This window comes from Hylobates moloch, unplaced genomic scaffold (assembly GCF_009828535.3).
Source record: "Hylobates moloch isolate HMO894 unplaced genomic scaffold, HMol_V3 SCAFFOLD_8, whole genome shotgun sequence".
NCBI classification, from domain to species: Eukaryota; Metazoa; Chordata; class Mammalia; order Primates; family Hylobatidae; genus Hylobates; species Hylobates moloch.
In genome coordinates this window covers 25,149,544-25,172,489 of record NW_026652283.1, presented here as the reverse complement: position 1 = coordinate 25,172,489, position 22,946 = coordinate 25,149,544, and the positions used below count along the sequence as shown (strand labels likewise).

Here is a 22,946-nt window from a genome sequence, read left to right as displayed (position 1 = left end):
GTTATACAGTGTTTTTCTGTATTGATGCTGTATAAAGTACATTTCAAGCATGAATCATTAAGAAATCAAATAAGTTCTTGAATGTTTCATGAACCCGCTTTACTAATTGGTCTTAAGAATTGAAATACATGCAGGTTAGAAGCTTTTACAGTTATATAAAACAAGTTAATGGCAGAGTTTAAAGATTTAATATTTTTTCTTTTATGTTTATAAGATTGTATGGATAATGTGTAAGAAACTTTAGTCAAATTAAGAGGGAAATATTTTAAATCTTTCTTTTTCAGCAAAAAATCGTGGAATTGCCATTCCAGTGGATTTGGACAGCCAAGTTAATACTCTTTTCATGAAGAGCCATTCAAATATGGTGCAGAGAGCAGCAATGGGTTGGAGACTATCAGCTCGCTCTGGGCCACGCTTTAAGGAAGCTCTTGGAGGGCCTGCTTGGGATTACAGAAATATTATTGAAAAGTTACAGGTACATGAGAGCATGAAATAGCATTAATATTTTCTAAATTATGTTTTTTAAAAATATGTAGTCACATAAATAAAATATGGTTAAAAATATCAAGTTCTATTTGGGGACCAGGCCTTGCTTTACAACTCTCTACTACCACTGCTCTTTTTAAACATATAGCTTCCATATGTTGTGAGTTGTTTTTTAATGAGTGTATATTAATAACTGTGTTTTGATAGTATAGTAGTGAATAGTGGGTCTTAATGTCAAAATAATGATCATAATACCAATGATAACACTGGTAAATCAACTAAATATTCATAATCTTCCTTCAACTTATGTTTCAGTATTCCCTTCTAATCCTTTGGTCAGAATGATGCAAGCACCTTGCTCCCAAATTACTTGTATAGTATCTCACTCTTGATTTTGGCCTGGAAATTGTATTAGTTTGCCAGGGCTGCTGTTGCAGAATGTCACAGACTTGGTGGCTTAAACAACAGAAATTTATTTTCTCATAGTTTTGGAGGCTAGAAGTCCAAGATCAAGGTATCAGCAGGTATGCTTTCTCCTGAGGCTTCTCTCCTGGGCTTGCACATGGCAGACTTCCTGCTGTGTCCTCATAGGCTCTTTCCTCTGTGTTTGCACAAGTCTATGTCCTAATCCCTTCTTCTGATAAGGATAACAGTTATGTTGGATTAGGGTCCGCTCATATGAACTCATTTTATCTTAATTACACTTTTGAAAGCCCTAGCTCTAAATACAGTCACATTCTGAGGTACTGTGAGTTAGGCCTTCAGCATATGAAATTTGGGGGACTTATGATTCAGCTCATAACAGACATCTTCCCATTCACCATTCACATAATTAGTAGAATATTGCATGGAGTTGAATTGGGATATAGTTTGAAGAAGTTTTTTTTCTACAAAATGGCCAAGACATTAACTGAAATAAATATTATGAGAGGTCACATGTAGATGAGTGTTATAAGGGATTAGAAGGACAAGTTAGATTCAGAGAGTGTGAGAAACCTAAATGGTGTGAGACATTAAAAATTTGGGGGAAAATGCCATTATAAGTGGTTCTTGATTTGTAGGACAGGGTTATCTAAAAGAGACTAGAGGAAGAGGGACTAGTGAGAAGTTACTTAAGGTCTAAGCCAGGTGGTGATATGGATGAAATGAAGAAATAGGTGTTGCAGATAATAATGAAAGCAGGGTCAGCAGACCTGGAGGCTCTTAGATGGAAGTAGAGACGGGGCATGAGAGGAGTTTAAGAGGCCCTGATGATTACAGACTAGGTAGTATTATTAAGACTGTTTATTGTAAGAGCAGAGAAGAGAATGCAATAGGAGGGCAATGGAAAATGCAGTGAGCTAGAGTAGCAGGCTACTGAGAATATTGGAAGTTAAGTCTATATTTGAAGATAATAGTTGGAGCAAGGATAGTAGTTGTTATTGCTAAAAGAGAAAATACAGTGATAGGAAAAAAAAAAAAGAACACCCTATGAGAGGCTGAGAGTACCAGAATGGCCACATAAAGAGTGAAAGAAAAAAAAGCGGGTCAGAAAGGAGGAGGGTCAGGAGAGCAAAGGGAGTGGAACATTTTAGAGGAGAGGTATATAGTAGTGTCAACCAGCACAGAGAGAGTGTGCCTTAAACTTCTTTTAGTAAACTTCTTTTAATAGATTGATATCCGTTAAGTAAGTATTTATTTAGTGAAAATTCTATACTAGCCACTGTGTGAAGTGCTAAAGAGAGAGCCATGGGGTCATGCTCTTCTGGGACATGCATTCTAACTCATTAAATAAATGATAAATTGTTGGATAATTAAAACTGCAATGAATAAAATAGAGCAGAGTAACAGAATGGTGGAGAATTACTGGGAGAGTGACCCTGTAATTGTGAAGTTCCTCTCTGCCAGAGTAACAGTTGTGTTGAGATCTGAATAATGAAGATGAATAATCTATTCCAAGATTTAGGTTCAGATAGTTTTATGGGAAGGAAATAGGAAATGCAAAGGTGCTTAGGCAGGAGTGAGGTTGATGGGTTTGAAGATCCAGGAAAAGCCCACTGGAGCAGGAGTTTAGTGAGTAAAGGAAGAAAATATTATGAGATAAGGGGCCAAATCATGTAGAGACTTATATGGTGCTATGGCTGTGCCCTGAGTGTTTGTGTCCTCCCCCACCCCAAATTCATATGCTGAAATTCTAAACCCCAAGGTGATAGTATTAGGAGGTGATGTCTTCTGGGAGTTGAGATTAGAGTCCCTATAAATAGGCCCATGCAAGCTCATTCAGCCCTTCCACCATGTGAGGACACAGCAAGAGAGGCACCCCCTATGAACCAGGAAGTGCATCCTCACCAGACAACAAATCTGCTGGTGCCTGATCTTGGACTTCCCATCCTTCAGAACTATGAGAAATAATTTCTGTTGTTTATAAGCTACTCAGTTTATGGTATTTTGTTATAGCAGCGTGAACAGATTAAGGCACATATTAAGGCATTTTAATTGTATTCTATGTGTGATGACAAGTCATTGAAGATTTTCAGCAGAGGAGAGGCTGACCTGGTTTACTTTTTAAAAGATCACTGTGAATTCTGAGTGTATTATAAGATCCAGACATGGAAGCAGTGAATCTAGTTAGGTAGCATTAATTCAGGCAAAAGGTGATGGTAGCTTGGCTTAAGGAGGTAACAATAGTAATGCAGAGAAGTATATTAATTTTGTATGTATTTAGTTGTAGAACTAATAGAACTTGGTGGATGAATCGATGTGTTGTAGGATAATGGAAAGAAGAATCAAGGATGACTGTGGTTTTGATATGATATGATTGTGTTATTTACTAAGATAGGAAGTAATGGGAGAGAAGGAAGTTGGGGCTGAGTTGAGATTAGGAGTTCTATTTGGGGAATTTTAAAGTTGAGATGCCTATTTAGATACCTAAGTGAGTGTGTCAACTAGGCTGTTGGATAAATGAGTCTGAAGTGGTTAAGAAAGATGTCCATGCTAGAAATATAAATGTGGGAGTTCCAACATGTAGATGATATTAAAACCATAGAATTGGATGAGATTTCTCAGAAGAAAGTGTAGATATCAGAGAGAAAAGGAGCAGGAGCTATCAAGAGTTGATGAAGAAATAGTAAGGACATAGGTGGAAAATAAAGTGTGGTGTCATAGAAGTCAAGAGCAGAAAGTGTTTCAAAGAGCAGAAACCAGTGTGTAAAATGCTTAGGAGTGATTAAGATGAAAACAGGCAGGTAAACCACTGAGTTTGGGTGATGATCACAGCTAACTGGTGCTCAATAATAAAGATTACTAGCATTTATATGGAATAAGTGGCCAGTATGTGTTAGAGGATGCACTTACCTTTAATCCTTGCAGCAAACTCACGTGATTGTTAGTATCATTATCCTAAGCTTTCAAGTGGGGAAACAATGACTCAGGGAGGTTGCATAGTTGCCTCATGACCAAAATAAGAGTTAAAGACAAAATTCACATCATAGCAGCCTGAATGCTATTTGTTTAGTAGATGAAACAAAGAAGAGGTAATCTAAACAACAGGGACATTTATTTAAATATTGTCATATTTGATAAACATGCTCTCCCCACTTTTATATAATATCTAGTTTTCCTTTTTATGCTATTTCCCGTTAGTCTCTTTTAATTGTTTTTGGACATTTCTCAGAAAGCTTATTTAGAGTGGTTGAAGTAGAAATGATCATTTTTGCAAGAAGAGAAAGAGTTAAAACATGAATTAACATAATTCATAAGAAATCAAGAGGGTGACATCCCCATCTGTGCTTCTGTAGCTAAGAGTGACAATAAGCAATTGGCAGTGTTCTGCTTAATAAAAATATGCCATAGCTATGGGTGAATAAATTGTTCCTTTATGTAAGAAGTTAGTTTTTTTTTTTCTTCTAACGTAGTTTAAAAATAAAATGGGGATGCTTTAACCATTAAAGAATGTTTAGGAAATTATGATTACCTGCAGTTCATTTTAGAAACATATCAGTTAAGATGCTTTCAGCTTTAATTAACAACATTCAACTAAATGTGACTTAAATAATAAAGACCATATCATTTCACATAGCAAGAAACCTGGAGCTGTGGCTCTCCTTGAGTTTGCTAATTGTAGGCCTGGGCCCCTAAAACCAAAGGTCTGTAGGCATTCAGCTTAATGCTGGTCTCCCAGGGTCACACGAGGGCTATCTCAGATTTTGGATTCACACCCTCAAGCTGTCTTGAGAGCAGTGGGTGGTTTTGCAAAAACCTCCCCACACACCACACGTACCCTGCTGTCTCAGCTGACTTCACCTGATGTCTCATTGACTGGGACTGTGACACATAATCATACTTAGACAGATTGCTAGAGGCGGAAATGGGATAACCATGCCTGGCTTAGAGTAATCAACCTTGACCCTAAGCTGAAGGGGCTCATCCCCTGAGAATGTTGTTGCCTGACTCAGAAATGACATTGAGATTCTGTTAGCAAGGAAGAGGGTAAAGAAAGGCTGTTGAGTAGGTGACCAATAGGGTCTCTCAAAAAATGTAATTTGAAATTCTGTTGAATGTCATTGAACCCATTATAGTACTAATATTGCTTCAAATAATACTTCAGTGACTTTCCCCATTAGATGAAATGATTCATTCTGAATGACCAATGACAGATGGGATTTTTTTTTTTTTTTTTCAATTTGAGACAGGGTTTCGCTCTGTCACTCAGGCTGGAGTTCAATGGCGCTATCTTGCGTCATTGCAAACCTCCGCCTCCCAGGCTCAGATGATTCTCCCACCTCAGGCTCCTGAGTAGCTGGGACCACAGGTGCATGCCACCATGCCTGGCTGATTTTTGTATTTTTAGTAGAGACAGGGTTTCACCATGTTGACCAGGCTGGTCCCCAAATCCTGGCCCCATGCAATCCACCTGCCTTGGCCTCCCAAAGTGCTGGGATTACATGCGTGAGGCGCCGCACCTGGCTGGAAATCTTTTTTTTTTTTTTTTTAGCTGTTCCCTGGGTATGTCTCTAATTTATTGCAATGTAATGAGTACCTGTCATGTGTCCATTATAATCCTAGGCACTGCAGGGCACATACAGTGGCTTAACTGACTTTTCCTCTTACAGGTCTGTATCCTTAGAAATCTTATAGCTACCTGTCCCCCCTTATCTTGTAAATGAAAACACACACACACACACACACACACACACACACACACACACACACACACACACAAATAGAGACCCAGGCAGTATTCATATATAAAACCAGACTGTAATTATGGCACAGACATTTGGTGCTATGGAAATAGAGGGGGCATCTATAAAATTCCCATTAGTATTCTTAGGCTTGTCTTATCTTCGAAAGATCAAATCTGACTTACATCTTCATGTGGGTTCTCTTGTGTTTCATTCCCTAGGATGTCGTGGCCTCCTTGGAGCACCAGTTCAGCCCAATGATGCAGGCTGAATTCTCGGTGTTGGTTGATGTATTGTACAGTCCAGAACTGCTGTTCCCTGAGGGAAGTGATGCAAGAATAAGATGTGGCGCTTTCATGTCGAAGTAAGTGGATCCAATCTGAGGTTCTGCTAGTGTCGTCAAACTGAGATGGCCTCTAACATTTCCACTTTATACTTCACTGATATAAAATGACAGTCCGCAAAGTATGTGAAAGGTCTAAAATCCATGTTAAAATATACTGCCAGAATAATTAAATTGAGTCATTTGAAATTTTATTTTGGTGAAGGTCAAGTTATCATATTTTACTAAATTGACTGAAAATAAAGTGTGTCATTATGGGGCACAAAGTATCATGCAAAATAATATTTTGGTCCTAATTCCTTTCCATAATGATATGGTGTGACCTTTTAAAAAATTCTTGTTTAAAGTCACTTATTTTCATTAACATAGGGAGAAAGGAAAAAGAGCTAGCTTTTATTGAGGTCTTACTATTGTCATATGTCTTTAACTATTATTTTATCTAATCTGCATAAACACCCAGAGACTGGGAGGTCAGCCTGATTCAGAGAGGAGATTGCTGAGGACCAGGTGTGCTTCAGGTGCAGGGTTAGTAAGACTCAGACCCAGCACGTGGCCCTGCTGCCTGGATGATCCTCATCTGCAGCTCTTTTGTTTACTGATGTTTCTCAGCATTTGTGATATTGCAGATCTATTATAGCTGATATGTTTACCCTAGAGTATCTTCATCTTAATGGTAAGTGAAAAATTCTCAAGGGAGATGTGCAAGGATAAGCAGTTGTGAGAAAAAGCATAACTAGTTCCAGAAAGAAGAGACTTGTCTTTATGTGGAGGGCACGTTATTGAGGGGGATCCGCAGTTCGTCACATGTAGACCCTAGATGGCCAGTCAGAAAGAGGGTGCTTGGTCTTTCTGGGAAGAGTATCTGGATGAAGAGTCAGTGAGATGAACTTGCCAAGCCCCTTGACCATGACCCATCCCAGCTAATTCCTTTGTGGTAGAGGGTATTGCCGAAAGAGATCTGGAAACTTCTATCAACTGTGATGTATCGAGGCAGAGATTGAAGGACTAGGGCACAGAAGTGTGTTCCTTTCTTTCACCATTTAAGCGGGGACCTTGGGAGTGAAAACAAGGTATGGGATGAGAAAAACTGACTACAGGGATCATGTTGAGGAATAGGTGGGGTTTTTATACTATGGCCAGAATCAGGTGTTTTTGGCTTTAGACTCATTGTGTCTTAGGGAGATTGGGAAGAATGTATTTGTCCGGACACCTGCCAGTCTTGTGAGTAAGGATTTTAAAGTGAAGAGGCCCTGAGTGTGCAACTGATGACTGCTGAGAACATTAGAAAGAAAATTTTAAGTGGAGATATTGCCTAGTAATTCACTATAAAAATAGGCTGTTGAGCACAGTTCACTATTCAGATGATGGGTATGTTGAAAGCCCAGACTTCACCACTACACATACATGCATGTGAGAACTCTGCACCTGTACCCATTACAGATCTAAACATAAGAACTAAATGAAAAAAAAAGCAAAGATAATAGGATCTTTGATAAATACCCTTCACCTCCTATAAATATATGTCAGTGTATGGAATATGGGTTAAAAGTTAGGCGATAAACCTGTTAAGTTCAGTAAATTAACATAATTAACTATATCCCCGAGATATGACAGCCTGGAACAGGGGTTGGCAAGCTCTGGCCCTCAGGCTAAATTGGTCCTGCTACTCATTTCTGTAAATAAAGTTTTACTGAAATATAGTGGTGCTCATTCATTTCTGGATTGTCTGTGGCTGCTTTCATGCCACTGTGGCAGAATCAGCTAGTTGCCACAGAGACTGTGTACCCCACAAAGCCTAAAATATTTACTGTCTGATCCTTTAGAGAAAAGGTTTCCTGACTCCTTTTCGAGAACTAGGGTGCCAATATGGTAGCTAGTAGCCACACATGGTTATTTAAATTATAGTTTAAATGAATTAAAATGAAATAAAAATGCACTTCCTCAGTCATATTTGCAACATTTCAAGTGCTCAGTAGCCACATGTGGCTAATGGCTACCAAATTTGGCAGCACAAATATGGAACATGTGTATTATTGCAGAGAGTTCTGTTAGACAGCACTGGTCTAGAACTTGGAGATATTGGTCTATGAGAAAGTGATAATGAAGTAACTCATGATATCAAGTAAATATTGAGCTGTGCTACAGATGGAGACAAGCTTGTGGCACCATTAGGTAACCTGAAAGGAGAGAAGCAGAAGTGATATGATAATAAGAATACATTGCAGATCCTACACCCACATGAAGGAAAATGATGTGTTTACATGAGTGGTTCTAGAAGGGATTTTTGGGCTATTGCAATTGTTTTACAGCCAGAGCCTCAGGATTGTCTGTTTTCTGCCTTACTGCTCACCCTACCACTTCCCTAACTCTGTGAAGAACTAACGGTTTCCTTTGTAAGAATATCTTACAAAATTAAAATCCAACTTTATGAATAGCTTTGCCAGGGGTCTTTTTTTTGAGACGGAGTCTTGCTCTGTCACCCAGGCTGGAGTGCAGTGGCGCAATCTCGGCTCACTGCAAGCTCTGCCTCCCGGGTTCATGCCATTATCCTGCCTCCGCCTCCCGAGTAGCTGAGACTACAGGCACCCGCCATCACGCCCAGCTAATTTTTTGTGTTTTTTTAGAGACAGGATTTCTCCGTGTTAGCCAGGATGGTCTCGATCTCCTGACCTCATGATCCGCCCACGTCGACCTCCCAAAGTGCTGGGATTACAGGCGTGAGCTACCATGCCCGGCTGCCAGGGGTCTTGCATTGCTGTGCATGCCGTCCTGGTAAAGCTTAGCTGGAGAGTATAAATTTAGGGCCAAGCCCTAAGTAGGGCTTCCTACTTTCTCAAATGAATCTAATTCTTGGAATCTGTTGACTCAGATGAGTCTGCAGGAGAATATGAGGATAGACCCCAGGACAGGGGTCTACTTAACACATAGAGTGAAAGAGAACAGAATAGGCCAGTGATACTGTTAACCTTTAAGGCGGCTGATTAGAGTTCATTCAAATCAACACCTACTCCTCTCTTGTGAAGGAGAATCTCAGTGTTTCTCAAACCGTGGGGTGTGATCCATTTATAGATTTTTAAACTGACTTAGGTAGATGCAACTCTAATTTAAAAAATGAATTAGAGAAGATACAAATTATCAGAGTGCATCTCATAGTGAGGGTGACATTTGTGTGAGTTTATACACACACTCCCACACAGGTACTTCTTTACCCGGTTGTTTTGTGAAATATATTTCTTACTTTGATCATAGAAAAAATATTTGAAAGTCACCGACCTAACTCAACCAAACATTATGTGGCCTATGAATACCTTTTATAAATCTGTAACAAGTGGTCATTCAACCTTATGGTTGATATTTTCAATACGATTAATGAATTAAATCCTTTAAGGAAGAGTTAAAGAAAATGGAAATACTTAGCCTGAGAGAGCAAAAAACAAAATCAAAAGAAATTTATCATGTCCACCAAAACTATTTTCACATATTTAAAGACTATTATGGGAATGTATATACCTACTATGTATCCACAAACATTAAAAATTAAAAAAAAAACTATTGTGTGAAAGAAAGAATCAAATAATAGAAGTTTTAGGAAGGCAGGCTTCACTTTCCTTGCCAGGAGAACTTTTGAAATTCTTCTGCCTGCTAGGCCTGACTGCATGGATATAACACCTTTTCTAGACTCAACATGTCTAAAAGGACATCAGTGTTACTTTCATTGTGTGTTTGCTACTTCTTCACCATGGAACAGTGTCATTTTAAACTGTCACTATTGAGCTGGGTGTGGTGGCTCACACTTCTAATCCCAGCACTTTGGGAGACTGAAGCAGGGGGATCCCTTGAGTTTGAAACCAGGCTGGACCACAAAGCAAGACCCTATCTCTGCAAAAAGTAAAAAAAATTAGCCAGGCATGGTGGCGTATACCTGTGGTCCCAGCTACTCAGGAGGCCGAGGTGGGAGGATAGCTTGAGCCCAGGTGGTCTAGGCTGCAATGAGCTGTGATCACATCACTGCACTCCAGCCTGGGTGACAGAGACCCTGTCTTATTAAATAAATTTGAAAAATTTAAAAAAACTGATCACCATCTACACATTAGCCTAGCCTATACATTTCAGGGGTCTCTGATCTGCCCTGCTTCCTCTTCCACTTCCTACATGTCCTCATTTACAGGTCTCTGCTGTGAGTCTTCTCTGTTGCTTCCTATATCCTCACCCAACCTCTGCCACTGCTCTCTCGCCTTGCTCTGTCTCCTCTGCTTCATCTTTCCCGCTGCCATAATTGGTCTCTTTCTCTTGGGAAGAGGCATTCAGGTCCTTTAGAACAGTGGTTCCCTATTTTCTCTAGAAAACATTCCAGACTCTTGAGGTTAATATCCAGTCCCTTCTTTCCAAACCACATCTCTTACACTTTCCTCTTCCAGGTCTTTAAGTGTCAGCGGGCAATTGTCATGCTTCTCATTTCCTGGACATGCCAGCCAGGTTTCTGCCTCTGTCCTGTGTTCATACCATTCCCTTTGCAGGGATGTCTTCTCTCCCGAGCCTTCCTTGCCAGGTGAAATCTTCATTAGTTGCATGCTATCTCTTCACTGAAACCTTCTCTGATCAGCCCTAGGTAATTCCCCCCAGCAAAATGAAGTGGTTTCATGTCTGGTTCACAGCATTTGCCAATGCCTCTGTTGTGGCACTTGCTCATTCAGGGGGCTGTGTGCAGCCTAGCATGTGTGGGGACTCTGCATAAGACCCCTGAGACTCAGGAGATCAATGACCTGAGTCCTGTCACCACAGAGTCGTTCTTAAGAATTTTGGCTCTGAGGTCAGATGGACCTGAATGCATTTGCAGTTCTCACCACTTAACAATTTAGGTAACCAGAGGCCAGTTGCTATATCTCCCTGGGCCTCTGTTCAGTCATGAGCAAAATTAGTCTGAAACTGTCTCATAGGCTTGGTGTGAGGATAAATTGGGAGAGGCCCTGGGAAGCCCTTACACTTGACCCTGACACCTGATAAGCACTTGGTAGCCATTAACCAGTGAAAGTTCACTTTTTACCCAGGGTTATATCCCGTGGTACTCATGTTATGTCACTGAAATTGGATCATTTGAGGAAGACATCTTACAGGGTCATTTTGAGGATCAGCTTTTTAACAACATGAGCTATATATGTAGCTATATAAGCTAAACTCTGATAATGAACATTTTATTTGATTTTAAGTTCTTGGGGATGGTGATCCTGAAACTCTTCTCCTAACAGAGCACCAGTGCACAGTGTACCACTTGATGAAAATTGGTTGGAGTTTTTGCTCAAATTATACCCAAACTAGTAAATGGTTAGACTGTCTTGATGTCACTTTTGTTTTGTTTTGTTTTTTGCTCTTAATACAAAAACTGCTTGTTCCTACCAAACCCCGGCAGTGAAAAATACATTATTATGAACAGAAACTGGAAAGCAGCCTGTTATATTAAGGTTGCAGAGTTGTATACAGCCACTGCTACTGTATGCTTAATGTAATACAGTATATAAAAATAATATAGTGTAACATAATAAAATGTAATATAATATAAATATTTATATTTCTCTAATAAATTTGTTTTAGTTCATATATTGGGGTGAGAATATTAGTATTTCATTGTTTCTCAGAGTACTGTATCCCACTAAAAGAATGTCACCTAAGTAAGTTTGAGAAGCCCTGAGATATTTTGTTGTAAAACAAAAATAATGTGTTGTAATACAAAATTTATAAGCTGAAGTGTAATCTTCAAACTTTTGAAAACATGTACCTTGTTTACTTCCTATTCTCAAATAATTGTGTGGGTTTTTTTCCCCATGGCCTTTGATGTTTGTATATAGCTTGAAGAGAAATCACTGTCTTTCTAAGGGTTTCATGTTTTGCTTTAAGGTTGATTAATCATACAAAGAAACTAATGGAGAAAGAAGAAAAACTGTGCATTAAAATTCTTCAGACATTACGAGAAATGTTAGAGAAGAAAGACAGCTTTGTGGAAGAGGTATTTTTTTAAAAAACTTTATTATTTAAAAATAAAGTCGGATTTCCACAATACTGTAACCTATGAATTACAATAGGCTATTACGTGATTATATCTTAATGGTGCATTATATCTTAATGGTGCATGTACTTAGATGAATTACATAATTTGAGTTTTTATGATATTCATCTCTCATGCCTTGTTTTAAATTGGGAAATAACTAAAATTAGAGTGGCCTAGATATTTGTTTTATTATATTCTTATATTATATTCTTGGATCTGTGTTTTTTCCTCTTATGGCTTTAGTGGACCAAATGACCTTTTTAAACAATGAGTAACTGAGATGCATTATTTAGATTTTGTGTAAAGTTCTGCCACATATTGAGAATGTCTATGCATTTTGGCATATGTTGATTTTTTTATTATAAATATACGTGTTATTTTTTATAATATGCTGGCAAGTATTATAAAATAATACTATTTTAGTAAGTGGAATAGTCAGGTTCTATTCTTAACTGTATTAACTTGAGATTCACAAATGATTTTCAGGGAAATATCAACCTATAGATAATAATTGTCAGTCTGTTATTAAAAATGACAGCTCAGGTGCTCATTAAAAGATAGCTAGCAGCATGTTTGATACCCAAGGTGATACACTTAAATATAAAATATAAATCTAGAGAATTTTTTTTAGCTAGCTGTCTGTACTTTTATGTTAGATATTAAACAAAATTTGTACCATGTTCCTCAATAACTTTTTGGTCTGTTTTGGTAAATATTAATCATCTGATATTTTAAAACTGGAAGGATTTTATTTATTACTTTATGTATATGCTAAATTCCAGAAAGACTGTAGTGGTTGGGTTTTTAAAAATGCATTCCCATCTTAGAAAAAAATGCAATGGAAACTTAGATATTAATAGAAAGAGCATTGCTTCAAAATATTCCACGTGAATCAATGTTTGTTTCAGTAATCAAAATGCCTTCTACTTTGCATTAGTTCTCTGCATCACTTAAATTATATTTGGAAAACAAATGATCAAAATAAAGGTGGTCAGTACAATTTTAGCAAATGTTTCTCTAAGATAGGACTCAAAAACATGCTTTTATATTTAAAAAATGATAAAGAGAATTCCTTGGGACTTATTGTTGTCTTTCTCTTAAAATATTGCTGTAGATTGTGTGATATTGACTGAGGTACCAGATTCTGAAGTAGAAAAATGAGGTCAATATACTTTTCTGGCAGAGGACGAGGTTCACAATAAAAGTGACTTGTACTTAACACGAGGTACATGGCAAGTCTTCCATTTTTATGTAACAGATTTTTATTGAATTACTCCAAAGGAAAATCGGAAAGAAATCAGGTTAAATTTTTACTTTGGCTAGTCAAGAGTATTTTTATGTGTCTCACAAACCACTCTAAAATAAATCACTTGTTTTCTCCTTTCCATTCCCACTGCTGTCACTAGTTCAGGCTTTTATTATCTCCCGTCGAGAAAATTCCAGGAGTGCGGTTTCCTGAGACAGAACTGCTCCCTTGGGCGGAGGCAGGGCTGCTGTTTTCCTAACTCCAGGGGTCCCCATTTATGCAAGATGTGATGTAAAGTACACCCCCAGCACACAGCCCTCACGGAAGAGTTGAGATGGGAAAGGCTAATTGCAAGTTCTTCATTCAGTCACCCAACACACATGTTGTGAGCAAACTATTAAATGGTGATTATTGTGCCTGAGAACTGGGGATACTGAGATGAATGACACAGCTTGCCAAGGGCCATGAATGGGTACATGTGATGTGATTTGACTGAGGTTACACAGCAAGAGCTAGAACCAAAGTTTAAATTGGAACTCCTCCTCTCTGTTTAATCTTCTTACTCCTTTGATCATAGCCAAGTTTTACAAATTTTTTGCATTGCTATTAAGAAAGGTTAGTATACTTTGTCTAGCAGGTTTATGGCTCCAAATTTTAACACATAGGCAGACAGGATATAAGACAGAATAACATCCAAAATAGGTAAAGATTCAGATAAACTTCTCAGAAAATAGTAAAGATGGGGGAAATGAAGTCATTTAACTAAGAAAGAAAAACCTAATTTCATTTTTTTATGGCTGAATAAAATTCCATTGCACATATATCCATCACATTTTCTTTACCCATTCATCTGTTGAGGGACATGTGGGTTGATTCCATGTCTTTGCTGTGGTGAATAATGTTGCAGTAAACATGTGAGTGCAGGTATCCCTTTGATATGTTGATTTCTTTTCCTTGGATAAATACTCAGTAGTGGGATTGCTGAATCCAATGGTAATTCTGTTTTTCGTTTTTTGAGAAATCTCTGTACTGTTTTTCATAGTGGCTCTACTAGTTTACATTCCCACCAGCAAGGTTTGAGTTTCCTTTTCTCCGCATCCTCACCAATGTCTGTTTTTTTTTTTTTTGGCTTTTTAATAATAGCCATTCTGGCTGGGGAAAGATAATATCCTGTTGTCATTTTGAGTTGCATTTCTCTGATGATTAGTCATGTTGAGGAGTTTTTCATATGCTTGTTGGCCATTTCTCCGTCTTCCTTTGAGAAATATCTAGTCATGTCTTTTGCCCACTTTCTAATGAGGTTATTTGCTTTTGTCCTGTTGAGTTGTTTGAGTTTCTTATATATTTTGGTTACTAGTCTCCTGTCAGATAAATAATTTGCAAATATTTTCTCCCATTCAACAGGTTGTCTCTTCACTCTGTTGAGTGTTTCCTCTGTGGTGCAGAAGCTTTTTAGTTTAAGATAGTCCCATTTGTCTACTTTTGTTTCTGTTGCCTGTGCTTTTCAGATCTTAGTCATAAATTCTTTGCCTAGACCAATGTCCAGGAGAGTTTTCCCTAGGTTTTCTTCCAGTATTTTTATCGTTTCAAGTTTTATATTTAAGTCTTTAATCCATTTTGAGTTGATTTTTGTATATGGTGAGAGATAGGGATCCAGTTGCTTCTGCATGTGACTGTCCAATTTTCCCAGTGTCATTTATTGGAGAGAGTGTTCTTTCCCCAGTGTAAGTTCTTATCTGCTTTGTTGAAGATCAGTTGGCTGTAAATATATGGCTTTGTTCCTGGATTCTTCATTCTGTTCCATTGGTCTGTGTGTCTATTTTTATACCAATACTGTGCTGCTTTGGTTAGTATAGTGTAGCCCTGCAATATATTATAAGTTAGATAATATGATGCCTCCAGCTTTGTTCTTTTTGCTCAGGATTGCTTTGGCTATTCCAACTCTTTTTTGGTTCCATATGAATTTTAGGATTCTTCCAAAAGAATATGATATCATGTCATTTGCAGCAACATGGATGCTGCATGGAACTGAAGGTCATTATCTTAAGTGAAATAAGCCAGGTACAAAAAGACAAATACTGCATGTTCTCACTTATATGTGGGAGCTAATACATTTGATCATATGAAGGTAAGAGAGTGGAAAGATAGATAACAGAGACTTGGAAGGGTGGGAGTGGGAGAATGAAGGGAACTGGCTTAAAGGGTACAAACATACTGTATGACAGAAGGAATAAATTCAGTGTTCGATAGCAGAGTAGGGTGACTAACAAAATATATTGTACTTGAGTGATGGACACATCACATACACTGACTTTATCACTACACATTTATATACATGTAACAAAATGTCTCATTTATCCTATAAACTTATAAAAACAAAAAAAAGAAGGGAAAAACCTAATAAAAAGCATACATATCTTATTTCTTAATTATCTTGTTTCTTAATTTTCACATTTACTAAGGACAGAATAAAAAATTATAGCTAAAGCAATTCTAGTTCTTAGACAACTTTTTGATTTTAAGTGTTTTGAAATGAGAAGTATTTCTATCAGTGGAAGCAGAAGACATCTCATCCCCTTCTCAGGAAATCTTAAAGAAAAGCATATTGGATCTAGAAGGATTCAAACAACCAGTTTGAGAATGAGTCAGGACTCCATGAACTCTATATTTTTCTGTTGGTCCTTCTGAAACAGCTGGTGCTCAGTGATCCATGCTAGTGGAGGGGAGCTAAATGGCTCACCCATCTGGGTGAAATGGCATTGGATAACAGATTCAAAAAGTAGCCAAAGACACTGTTGTACAACTAATGGTGGGCTCTAATAACAAACCCTAATTATCAGTAGTGGGATAAGGGGGTGGCTTTGTTTCCATAATTGTATTTTTTCCTACTGACCGAAAACTTTGTGGTGTGTAAAACCACACAAATTTATTATCTTACAGTTTTGAAAGTCAAAAGCTTAAAATCGAGGTGTGAGCAGTAGTGTGTTTCTTCTGGAGACTCTAGGGGAGAGTTCATTTCCTTGCCTTTTCTGGATTCTGGAGGCCACCTGCATTCCTTGGCTCGTGGCCCCATCCCCTATCTTTAAAGCCAGTAGTGTAGTACCTTTCAATCTCCACTCCCTAGTCCCCCCACTTCCCACAATTGTCACATCTCCTCCTACTCTGATGCTCCTGCCTCCTTCCTATAAGAACACCTGTGATTACATTGGAACCACCTGGATAATCTGGTATAATTTTCCCATCTCAAGAGCCTTAACTCAAATCACACCTGCCAAATCCCTTTTGGCATGTGAGGTAACATGTTTACAGGTTCTGGTGACTAGGAAAGGGATCATGAGGCCATGTGCATCTTTGGGGAGGGCCATTATTCTGCCTATCACAATGACTCTTTTGTTGACAGTGAGAAATAACATCTAGAATGTAGATGTAGTATTTACTTGTGGCTGATTAATATTACTATGTAGGGCAATTTAAATGCAAATGAATAGAACAAAAATGCTTGGACTCTATAGCACTTTGCTGTTTTCAAAAAATATTTTAGAATATTTTGCTACCTTTCAACAATTCTAATGTGTACACAGAACAGGCAGTGTTACCTCCACATTGCAAATGTGAAAAGAGAGACTCAGAAAAGTGAATTGCATTAAGTCACATAGGTTACCTAATAGCTGTCCTGTAATGCCTAACCAGCTGGATTTCGACTGTGTATTGAAGCATTCCCAAGAGATTTATCAGAATTAAATCAAAACAGAAAACTCAAACCAGGGTTTTTCACACGAGCTATTCTAATATTACATTTGAGACTCCACTTATTTGAATTTAAAATGTCAACTTAAAAGAAAATTACTATTTTTATTTCCTTGGTTCCTGACACCAGAGGTGGTGTGTGTGTGTGTCTATGTGTGAAACTGGTAAAAATTTAAAAATAGGGCAATGAAGCATAAATTTGCTTCATGGTTGAACCAAAGTCCTTTAAATCAATTCCCAACCCTGGGATTCTAAATTTCCTGAGTTTGTTAGCCTTCTCTGTATGATGTATTAAGGAATTACATTAAGGATATTTAATGTAATTAAATGCAACTAGATTTTACCTACTGGTCAATTATTTATTAAAAGCTTATGATTTAGAATACCCTTGAGTACAATTTCTAAATTCATTATACTTAGGGATATTCTTCCTTGACCCATGTTTTTTAGTTTCTGCCTAAGACACTGAGAAATAAGATGTGGGTGGGCAACATCTTAAAGATTCTTGAAAGAATAAAATAAAGGAAAATTTAATTTTCTGTGATGTGTGCCTATATGTGAAATCATCTAGGGATCATATAGTTAGTTAAGCTATAGTATTTATTTTTAATGGAAGGATAAAATGTGAAAATTTTTTATAGAAAGTCTTTAAGGAGAAAATTACCTGAATTTTAGAAAAATTCCCCCTTAAAATGCTGTTTAGGTGACTGTGATAGAAAAGCAAGAGTTTACAAAGGATATAACTAACAACCCTAACAAGTCTGAGAGCTTAGTATTCCTTTGGGGTTGGCATATTTAGAAGGCTTTTTAAAGGTAACAACAGCGGGCATATTTATTTGTACTTTAAAAAATATGTATGTTGGAATATTGGGGGAGGGAAAGAAAAGAGAAGGAATGCTTCAAAATGGCTGGAGGGCAGTGTTGATTTCTCTTTTTCTTTGAGACACAGTCTTGCTCTGTCACCCAGGCTGGAGTGCAGTGATGCTATCTTGGCTCACTGCGATCTCCACCTCCTGGGTTCCAGTGATTCTCCTGCCTCAGCCTCCTGAGTAGCTGGGATTACAGGCGCCTGCCACCTAGCTAATTTTTGTATTTTTGGTAGAAACAGGGTTTCACCATCTTGGTCAGGCTGGTCTTGAACTCCTGACCTCAAGCAATCCACCTGCTTCAGCCTCCCAAAGTGCTGTGAGCTACCGTGCCCAGCCTGAGGGCAATGTGATTTCCAAAATCCTCTATCCTTAAAGCCATTTTGTTCTGCTCTTATTTCCATGACACTCTCTCTCGCTCTCCCTCTCTCTCCTCTCTCTCTCTTCCCCTCTCTCTGTCACACACACACATAAACACACACAATATCTGATAGTATGTGTGTGCTGTTGAAGGGAGTAGCTTTATTACAGTACTGTGCCTTCGTTCTGTGTATTTAAAGATAATTTAGAGGTCCAAATCTGTGTAGTGGTGATTTGGTAATGGAGACAGAAAGAGCTTACGTGGATTTGATAAAGGTGGGCTGATGAAGTTGGAGCAGGCAATAAGGACTGCACTCAGAGGAATGGTTTGGTTTGGTTTGAAGGGTTTTGGGGGTCAATTTCCCGCATCTTGTACTCTTTCGCATACATTTTCATTAAGATTTATAGAGCATTACAAATTATTGCTCTCATAAAAAGGGAAAAACATATATAAATCATGAAAGTAGAGATGTCTGTCAACTCCAATCCTAAGTATATAAAATTCATAGCTTCTGTACTTTAGAATTGGAGAAGAGAATGAGCACTGAAAATATTCATGGATCGCCTGTGGAATTGGTAATTTACAGTTACTCTCTTTACATTCCAGTCAAAGAAGTTGACCTATTTAGAATGACAGTCACAATTTCCCCGTGACTGTATTCCTATCTATTAATGTTACACTGACATATGTGTAATCTATAGGGCAACAAAGATGTTTTTATAGTAAAGTTCAATATTCTTAAAATGATCAGATTTAAAATACCATCTATCGTTGGAATATAGTTGCAAAGATATTGAGAGCTGCCTCTGCAATAGCTATTAAGCAATGGTTTTAAGGATTAATAGCTAGCATTTATTAAGAGCTTACTGTATGACATTGTTATTATCAGACAGTACTATCAGACACTGTTCCTAATCATTGATATATGTTACCTTATTTATTCTTCAACCCTATGTCATAGTTTTATTATCTCCATTTTACTGGTTAGGAAACTGAGGTATAGAAAGTTTAAGGTCACACATCTTAGGAGAAGGAGACCTGGGATTCCACCCTAAACAGTTGGGCTTCTGAGCTCACACACTTAATTGGCATGTTAGATCCAAACAGGTTATAGGACTTATAATCACAACTCATTTATTTTCTCAGTTACAAAACTAAATAACATGAAAAGTTCTTCAATTTTATTCTTGACAAAATTTGCCTAAGTGTGTACTGGAAAGCATAATCCATTTATTCAGTGAGCTGCCCAGGAAAGGCTTGACACCCACCTTGTGATCATGGTCTGAGTTGTTATTAACTAGAATATTAGTTATAAAAGTTCTAAACAATATTTTGTAAGATGACTACTTGAGATAGCCCCTTGTTGAAGTGTGGCATTCAACAAATGGCATAGCATCTAATTGAGAGCTGTGATCTTTACAAATGCCCAGGTGGGGTAGGTGATATTTAGACATTGAACAGTGATAGCAGAGAATGGATTCTTGATTTGAAAGTTGATATCTGGAGTGATATGGAATAAAGATCTTTAACAAATGATGCCAGAATTATTTTTAAGATTTCCTCTTTTTTTTTAACTCTAAAATATACTGACTCCTGAGTTAACAAGAAATTTATTCTTATCCTCAGGAGGAAAAAATATTGTAACTAATCTTTTATTTCTAATTTTGAGAAGTCGCAAAAAGAATGTCATAATTATACCAAGCAACTTAACTCCTACATGGAATATGCATGTGTCAGTCCCAGCAATAATTGCATTGTTGCAAATTTGTAAATTGTATCAAGCTCCTCTTATTGTAACAATCTGTACGGAATCATTCACATCTATGCATATACTCATTTCAGTTTCTAGCAGGCAAATAAATGAATTTAAATAGAAATGCTACATAGACTGCATTGTAGCTTAAGAATTGGATAATAACTGTTTTGCTGAGAGAAGTACATTTTAGTTTTAGTATCAGCTGTATTTTATAGTATTTCTTATTAAATACATTTTAGAGGTGAGTACATTTGTAATATAAGTGCTCTAATGTTGTTTTAAATCAAATATTGGTGATGCTGCAACTGTGTACCGTCTTAGTCATTCCCAGGTATATTGTGGTTGTGTGCACCTGCATGTGTTATTTTATTTTTTTTGAGGTGGAGTTTTCACTCTTGTCACCCAGGCTGGAGTGCAATGGCACGATCTCAGCTCACTGCAACCTCTGCCTCCCGGGTTCAAGTGATTCTCCTGTCTCAGCCTCCTGAGTAGCTGGGATTACAGGCGCCTGCCACCATGTCCAGCTAATTTGTTTTTTTATTTTAAGTAGAGACAGGGTTTCACCATGTTGACCAGGCTAGTCTCGAACTCCTGACCTAAGGAGATCCACCGGCCTCGGCCTCCCAAAGTGCTGGGATTATAGGTTTGAGCCACCACGCCCAGCCATGTTATGTTTTAACACATGTGCTGTGTCACTAAATGGTTGGAAATACGAAAATGAGTTGATGTGTTCTTATAATAAGAAATCTGCTTTAGTATATATTATTAGCATGCTCTTCCACTTTGGAATTTTTATTTTATATTTTCACTTAGGCAAAAATACTTTCAACCATTAAAGTGGGTATAAAAGCAACAGTTGCTTTTAGAAATTTACTCTTTTCAGTTGCTGGGCTGGTTTGGTCACTTGTTAGACTATGAAAGTGATACATTTACTGGATGAATTATAGTCATTTTAACCTCATTATTACAAAAAAATTACAAAGTTCTTAACTGTGCCTCACATTTACTTTACTCTTTCAAAATCTCACATAATAGCACTCATTGTTTCAAGAGTTTTTGAGATATGCTACCACTCTTTAGAGATCTATGGCTAAAAAGTCATATTGAAAATATTGCCTGTACTCAGAAGGTAACCACCATTCATTGCCTCCAGTAAATATAGGACATTTGATAGCTAATGATGGTAGGTGAAAAATGGCATTGTGATTAAAAAACAAACCTGGATAACATTTAAAAAAAAAGAAGAGAATAAGGAACTAAAAGGAGAATCACTAAAATCAATGTATTATTAAGTTATCATGTTCATCATTTCCACCTAAATCTAACCTAAAACCTCTTCCATGAAGTATTTCCCATTTAGTTTAATTCCATATCATTCTAATTTGTAATCATTTCAGCACTTATAAAATTATATTTATCTTATTAGTGTAGACCTTTTCATATCATGCCTTATGAAGGTTTTCTTTGGTGTATGTACTGCCATTTTAAATAAGTTAGAAACTCCTTGGGGATAGGTCTGATGCATAACGTAGGGTGAAGGAATGCCTAAAAGGCGTTTCAGTGCTGAGATTCTAGGAGGGTAGAGTACTGGATTTCTCTCCAGTTCCAGCCCACCCTCCACAAAATGCTATGCTATTTGAAGGCAGAGACTGTTGATCTTATTCACTGAAGTATTTCTGTATCTAGAATTGTGCCCTGCACTTAGTTGGTGCTCAATAAATGTTTGCAGACGGACAGACTGACATATAGTAGATGTAAACGTTACCAGCTCTCTGCCATGCAGCACATTGACCTTCCCTAGTCCTATCCAAGAAGTAGATTCTAGGCATATCATGTCCTGTTATACTTTGCGTATCTCTGTTACCCAGGTAACAGCAGATTTCTCTGTATTTGACATACCTGCAAACTTGGGTGGGCAGCAGAGAACCACAGCATAGAGGGCTGAGGAAGAAGACGTCTCGCAGAAAGCACTGGGACCAGTGGATTCCTGTTGTCTTTTGCTCACTGTGTGGCTTAGAAAGCAAAAGGGGATCCCAGACACTGTGCACAGTAATGGTGTGAGCTCAGCCGAGGGGGATTGGAGCAGATGATGACCAAATCTGAAAGCCAGCCAGTGGGGAGGGGGTTCCAGCCATGGGGCTTCTGTCCCAGGAAGGGCGCTCGTCCCTGGACCCAGTAGGAACAAGCAAGAGACCCAGGCTACAAAAAGAAACCATGTAGGTTTTCAAAAAGAAAAACCATGTAGGCTTTGAACCAGGAAAAACAACAACAACAACAACAAAAAATAAACCAAAAAAAAACCTTACTATAAAACCAGGAGAACATGGCAGCATTCGGGACTCATGGAGAGAGGCCAAGGTCCTGTCACCTGAACTGGTACACTGAGTTAGATTAACGAGAGCAACTAGCTGCAGAGTCCAAGAACTGTTGATCTCAAGCAGCATCAGGCTCTCCTGCCACAGGATGAAATTGGTGTTCTGAACTGTTGAATGGTGTTATGGTTGAGAGGAGAAGGAATACAAAGGCTGTGGAGAAGACTGGGCCTGGTGCATTTCACCTTTTCTATCAAATACAGTAATTTCGGGATACTGTTTGAACAGGTCCTCACAGAGAAGATTTGCAAGGTGGTTTATGAGGCACCAAAACCACACTATTATTGTTGTTATTATTTAACTGCTGTTGACTATGCATATCTAGAGAAGCTGTTTGCAAGGTAACAATGTGTCTGTGTCTGCTTGGATCTTCATACTAACTCTCTGAGGAAAGAAAGTATTTTAATCTCCATTTTATAGATAAAAAGAGAGGCATAGTAGGTAAAATGACCTGGTAAGAATCACAGGCTGGCCGGGCGCAGTGGCTCACACCTGTAATCCTAGCACTTCGGGAGGTGGAGGCAGGCGGATCACGAGGTCAGGAGTTCGAGACCAGCCTGGCCA

The 22,946-nt window shown here is 38.0% G+C and overlaps 1 protein-coding gene across 1 annotated transcript in view; it reads left to right on the top strand.

The window, feature by feature from the left end:
* Positions 1-22,946, top strand: part of ITPR2 (inositol 1,4,5-trisphosphate receptor type 2) — a 509,412-nt gene that overhangs the window by 283,783 nt on the left and 202,683 nt on the right. The window contains exons 35-37 of the mRNA XM_032159871.2: positions 285-475; positions 5,870-6,012; positions 11,884-11,992. Of these exons, the coding sequence (XP_032015762.1) occupies positions 285-475; positions 5,870-6,012; positions 11,884-11,992 (443 nt within the window). The remainder of the gene's footprint in view (positions 1-284; positions 476-5,869; positions 6,013-11,883; positions 11,993-22,946) is intronic.